At 35.7% G+C, this 6,083-nt stretch overlaps 2 protein-coding genes across 2 annotated transcripts; one reads left to right on the top strand and one right to left on the bottom strand.

Annotated features, from left to right (window-relative positions):
- The first annotated feature begins 232 nt into the window (after positions 1-232).
- Positions 233-4,098, top strand: LOC130818164 (hydroxyethylthiazole kinase). Its single transcript, XM_057684229.1, has 2 exons — positions 233-1,042; positions 3,301-4,098. Exons 1-2 carry the CDS (start codon positions 578-580, stop codon positions 3,691-3,693), a joined length of 858 nt encoding a protein of 285 aa, XP_057540212.1. The 5' UTR covers positions 233-577; the 3' UTR covers positions 3,694-4,098.
- A 371-nt stretch (positions 4,099-4,469) lies between these two features.
- On the bottom strand, positions 4,470-5,453 carry LOC130818173 (dirigent protein 16-like). The gene has a single exon (XM_057684239.1). It carries the CDS (start codon positions 5,378-5,380, stop codon positions 4,640-4,642), a length of 741 nt encoding a protein of 246 aa, XP_057540222.1. The 5' UTR covers positions 5,381-5,453; the 3' UTR covers positions 4,470-4,639.
- Between the last annotated feature and the right edge of the window lie 630 nt (positions 5,454-6,083).

Below are 6,083 nucleotides of genomic sequence, written 5' to 3'. Positions count from 1 at the left end.
AATTGTAAAATCGCAAATTTTTGTGAGCGACGGTCTTATCAAAAAACACATTTTATTTATAGGTTAAATAGTCCATATAATATATATTATAAGAAAATATAAGTTTATTTTTAGATCGTCTCACCGGGAGACCGTTTATCATAATAGTAGCTCTTCTAAATTTAAAAAATTACAAAAATTAAACACTATAAAATAATTAATTAAAAAAAATAATTAATTATATATATTCAGACTCATTGTGAAATGATATCATAGAACAGCTAAATTAGAAATCACTAGAACACATGGAATAGTACTTAAAAAAGAAAGAGGATCCCAGCACACTTCCGTATATTGCCATTTCTAAACCGTTCCCAACCAAATTTACGAAGACAACGATTGTGTAGTCTCTATTTTGACATTTTCTACCTTCCCTAAATTCAAACCAATGAGAAAACACAATTATCTATCTTATCGCCCAAATTAAGTGTGTGTAACCTAACTAATTTGGTTCCAATCTTATTCATTCATACTTTGATCCTCCATTTAAACTTCAAATCCTTCAACATCAACCAAACAGATTCAAAATCCAATAAAAATGGAGAATTCTCCCATAAACAGTGAACAAAACCAAGAACAAACCCACCCAAAATGGTCAAATACATCTTGGGAATTCCTCTCTAAAGTTCGTCAAAAATCCCCATTAATCCAATGCATAACAAACTATGTTTCAATGGATTTAGCAGCAAATACCCTTTTAGCTGCTGGAGCATCTCCTGCTATGCTTCATTCCATTGATGAGATTCCTGACTTTACCCCACAAATTGATGCACTGTATATTAACGTGGGTACACTTTCTTCTACTGTTTTGCCGGCTATGAAGTCTGCGGCTGAACTCGCTGTGAGTATTGGTAAGCCATGGGTGTTTGATCCTGTTGCTGCTGGGGCTTCTAGTTTTAGACTAAGGGCTTGTTTGGATTTGCTTTCGTTGAAACCTACTGTTGTTAGAGGGAATGGATCTGAGATTATTGCTCTTTCTCGTGCTTCCTTTGGTGCTACTAAGGTATGGTAATCATCTGTTAGTATACTTTGTTGGGTTTGTTTTGTTGTATTGGTTTCTATGATGTTAGTTTGATTGGTTTTTTTGATAGATTGATTGCAATTTACTATTATGATTATTTTGTCAATTTTAATCATTTTTTCCAGAGACTTAATTGCCATTAAGTCGCTTTCACCTATGCAGGCTCAGAGAGTCAAATAAAAAAAAGGTTATTTTGAATTAATATAATCTACAAGTTTACATAAATGAGGAGCGTACATAATTTAATACGTTATTTCTATATAGTTATTTCTATATAGTCCATCCTAATCTAAAACTAAAAGTATAAATCTTTGGTCTGATCGAGAATGGACATTCATCTTATATATAGTGTGTATGTCAATTATTATTTTCATGGATGAATGATCAGATTGAACAACTCTAGATGTTCGTCTTATATAGTTTTTGCGTCACTAGTCACCACCATTAAGAGGCTCCCACTTAGGCACGTTTGCAGAAGAAAGATTGTGTTTTTGATTGAGTAAACATGATTTTCAAGTTCATTCGAAGTGATACCATTTGATAAGTCATTTTGGTAGTCTTATATAATTAAAAAAAAGTGATTGTGAATGGGAATAGTCATCTTATATAGTGTGAACTTATAAAGTGAGATCATCTCAAAGATGAATTCAAATGACTCTAAATATTGCATACTAGTTCAAATTAGAAGCAACTATAGCATAGATTTTGATATTTTCATTTTGTGTTTCAACTTTGAGATTGGGCTTTACTTGAAAGGTAGCTTTAACAAAGCTCATATCAAAGTACTTTCTTCGTTTTTTAACTCGCAGCCAGACCAAGTTTTATACTAATCATCATTCTATGGTATTTTACATATTGCAACTATCATACGACAAAACATAGTCACATGAGATTTTTTTTATTCGTGTTATTGTATTTTCATGATATCAAATTTTATAATTTTAAGTCGTGTATAATTTTAGATCTAAATAATCCGACAAACGTATTCGACTAATGATTATAGTGGGTTCTATGCATTTAGCTTTATCCCAGTTGGTGGAACTTAAATATGAATATGGCATAGAAGTAAGAGTTAAGATGAATCTTTCTTAGGAGCCGAGATGTACATACTACTGGTTATAGTTGACTCTTATAAAGCTCCTTTTGTAAAGTGCAATAGTTCAGTGTACTTGCATTTGTTCTTATAAAAGAGATTCTTTGTCATAAAGTATAGGTTTACTTTTGTAATTATTCTTTAGTGCACATTCTCTTCTATTGTTTTTATGGACCAAAACTGGAATGTACAACATTTTATTTCCGGAATACCATTAAGGGGTTCCACTTAGGCATAGTTTGTAGTCGAATGTATACAATCTTACCCTTGTTAGTGATAGCAAAGAGTTTGCTTTCGATTAACCTTTAATAGCAAACAACATCTGCAATTTCACACATTCAGAAGCTCACATCTAGGGGTGTTCAATGGGCCGGACCCCCATTTTGAGCCCTTATTCGGCCTGTTTTTAGAAGGGCTTTGTAAGGGCCGGGCCAAAACCGGCTCTTTTATACTTAAAATGAAGCGGGCTATAAAAGGGCTTAATAAGGGTTCAAAACGGGCCTTTGTAAATAGCAGTTTGTATAATTTAAATATTATAAATGACAATGTCAATGAAAATTATTAATATTTTTTTAATTTAATTATTAGAGATGATAATTTAATTGTTATAAATTGATAAATGGGGATTAAAATAATTTTTAGTCATAAAAATAGGCCGGGTTCGGCTCTTATTATGTTTAAAGGGCCCTTATCCAATCCGGCGACCCATATTTACTTAAGCCCTATTCGGCCCATTTATCACCCCTACTCACGTCATATTGCAAAAATAAGGCCGCATCACATTGCATACCGCATTGTAAAGGTTTTCAAAAATATCGAACTGATATTTCCCACGTTGTAAGGGGTATCTCTTGCTTTTGTCTAATATTAGCGTAATGATAACTGCATTACTCTCATTAATGCATCGCCGTTCCATTAACATAATGAGCCATTTTAACATAGTCTATTATAATCCGAAACAAAAGAACTATAAATATTTGACCCTGTTGAAATAAGGGAGTGTAATTTGATTTCTGCTCCAATGTTTTTGTCCAATCTCAGTTGAAGTAACAATCACTTATTGCTATTGATTAAATCTGATATTTTGCTGGTGCAAAACAAATATTATAGAAGCTTACTACTCATCTTTGCTCGATTTCCATTGTAGGGTGCAGACAGCAAGCACGAGTCAATGGATGCTTTAGACGCGGCAAAATCATTGGCTCAAGCAACTGGTGCTGTTGTCGCTGTGACGGGAGCTGTGGACATTATCACAGACGGGAAACAAGTCATAGGTGCACACAACGGAATACAGATGCTGCAAAAGATAACAGCAACTGGGTGCTCTGTCACGGCTTTAATTGCTGCATTTGTTGCAATCGACCCGACTCATGCTTTTGAAGCTACGGCTGCAGCACTCTCCGTATTTGGCATTGCTGGTGAGTTGGGTATGCTGTCGGCAAAAGGCCCTGCTTCACTGCGTGCTAACTTGATTGATTCATTATATGGGCTTGATGAGGCGAGCATACATCAATATTCCAAAATTTCTCCCTTAGCTTGAATTTGATGGAGCTTCAAAGGAGTAGTTGGTAAACTTTTTACACTTATACTATGATAATGTACAGCTTTTCGGTTTTTGTCCCTAACAATTTGGATCAAATGGAGCAAACATAAAGGGACGGAGAGAGTACTTTAGAAAGTTCAAATGCATTTGGCAATGTTTGCGCTTATTTGTTATCGTCATGCTACAATAAATTGATATGAAGCATACTTTAATATGAGGAAATCTTAGTAGATAACGGCGATTGATTGAAGTTAATAATTCACCCTAATGTGGTAGAATTTAATAGGGTGGGAGTTTTAATTTATCATTTTGGGTTTTGTTTATTTTAGTATTATTCTTTTTGTCTTTTATGATTATTTACAAATCACGGTGATTGATTAGGAATTATTGCTTTAATATTAATGTTAAAGGTTACTTTTTTGCATATGCTGTCACGATTTACCGAAAAATTTGGGTGGCCATGTTATTTGTGGGCAGATGGGCAAGGATCCAAGACCCTATTCGTACCCTATTGGACCCTACACAATTTTCAGGGTTCAGATCCGGGTCTAATAGAAATTTTTTGGGTCTTGGTCCAAAATCCAAATCTAGTAGAAAATTTAAGGGTAAGATTAGGGTCTAATTCTTGCATCTCTAAACACCACCAAGGGTATGCGTCGGGTCCAGTTTTGTAGACCATTAAGATTAGGACCCGAACCGACCCAAACTACGTGGCTGATGATGTTGACTTGGTGGTCTAGCTTGAGCTGAAATTAAATCATTGATGTGTGAAGTATAAAAACATGTGGGAAAGATGTATTATATGACATTCATAAATCATACAACAAAATATAAATACACAATTTCATCAACTCGTTCTTACCGTAAAGTAAACTATAGACAAGAACATACATATCCAAACACAAATATATCACACACTGATTTTCAGTACCTCCTGTTTTTCTCAGTATTTGAGATGGACAATAATCCTTAGCAATGCCTCTGCCCCGTCTGTAATATGCTGTCCAGTTGGTACCAAGGGCCGAAGCTCAGCAAACCCGCAAGCATTCTTGAACTTTCCAGTCCCACCAGTCACCGATAGCCTAGACATCGTACTTCCAATCTTGTAAATACCATAGAAATTGATGCTGTCCCCGTACTCCCCTCCCTCGAGCATAGCAGTGAATGCCATCATCTGTGTGGAGCCTACAGCTGAACTTGAAACGTAAACACCCTGCGCCTTACCGACTGTCTGTGACCCCAAATCAGGAGAAGTTGTCAGAATATCATCGATAACAGTGATAGTCCCGAATCCTAGGCTTAAACCATCAGGCAAAAGCTGTGCTGTGTTAAGGTTCTGGTTGTTGTTGTTATTGTTGTTTCCGGCAAAGGATGTTCCGGCCAGCCCTGTTCCTAAGGGTACGCCGTTTAGGTTGAGAGTCGGAACAGACCCATCACTGTTAGGGATAGCCACCCCATTTTTAGGAGGAATAAACCCAAGTGGCCTAGCAAAGGGAACTTGCCCGCTATAGATGTTCCCGAGAAGACCAGTGATAGGCCGGGCTGTGGGACTACTCCCTCCTAGAATGTCGTGCATATATAATTCGATGATGGGTTCTTCCGGGGGAGCCACAGATTTTGCTGTGTGCACTGTTGCTGCTAGAAGCAGCATCACGACAAACAACATAGATGATTTGTTGAACATTGTGTTCGGGCGAGCAATCGCTTGCAGAGATTTGTGTGATTCGGATTGATCGGTGAAATGTAGTGAATGGTTCTTGGTTGAGCAAGATGGGTATGCAAAGAGCAGTTATATAGATGGAGTGTCTATTAGCTTTATTTATGGAGTTGGTGTAAAAACCAAAGGTGAAGTTGTTGGACTTGTAACACATATATTTTTCAGATACCATCATAATTTGGTGGACTTCACAGCTCTAGAAATACAGCGCATAACAGTGCATAGATCAGTCAAATTTTGTTCCGGTCCGGATATTTGACCGAATTGAATGAGACTCGACAAAACTGACTCGTTTTTCTATATTTGGTGAATTTTTGAGTTTTGCATTAGTATTTTCGAGGTGTAACCTACTAATGAGTTGTTCATTCGGGTTATCGGGTCCAGGTCTAGTGTTTTGGGTCGATTTTGAATCGGGTCTTGTTTTCACATTGTTTTTATATAATTTTAAATTCATTTTGAAGTTGGATCAAGTCGGGTTCAATTATAAATTTGAGTAAATATTAGATTGTTGGGTCTATTTTGAACATCTGTACAACTACTATTATTTTATCAATTTTTATAATTTAAGGTAATATTGCTTATCAATGACTTTAAAAGTTTGTTTCTAAACCAATATAATAAGAAAAACTAATTTATTAATTTTTAATGAAAAACTTATATTGTTACGTTT

The sequence above is a fragment of the Amaranthus tricolor genome, chromosome 1 (genome assembly GCF_026212465.1).
Source record: "Amaranthus tricolor cultivar Red isolate AtriRed21 chromosome 1, ASM2621246v1, whole genome shotgun sequence".
NCBI lineage: Eukaryota > Viridiplantae > Streptophyta > Magnoliopsida > Caryophyllales > Amaranthaceae > Amaranthus > Amaranthus tricolor.
The sequence above is the reverse complement of the archived record's forward strand: the minus strand, read 5'-3'. Positions and strand labels throughout refer to the sequence as shown.

Coding starts and splice junctions, on each gene's coding strand:
- LOC130818164 (XM_057684229.1), top strand. CDS start 578: ATGGAGAATTCTCCCATAAACAGTGAACAAAACCAAGAACAAACCCAC. Junction 1,043..3,300: donor CTTCCTTTGGTGCTACTAAG/GTATGGTAATCA, acceptor TTTCCATTGTAG/GGTGCAGACAGCAAGCACGA.
- LOC130818173 (XM_057684239.1), bottom strand. CDS start 5,380: ATGTTCAACAAATCATCTATGTTGTTTGTCGTGATGCTGCTTCTAGCA.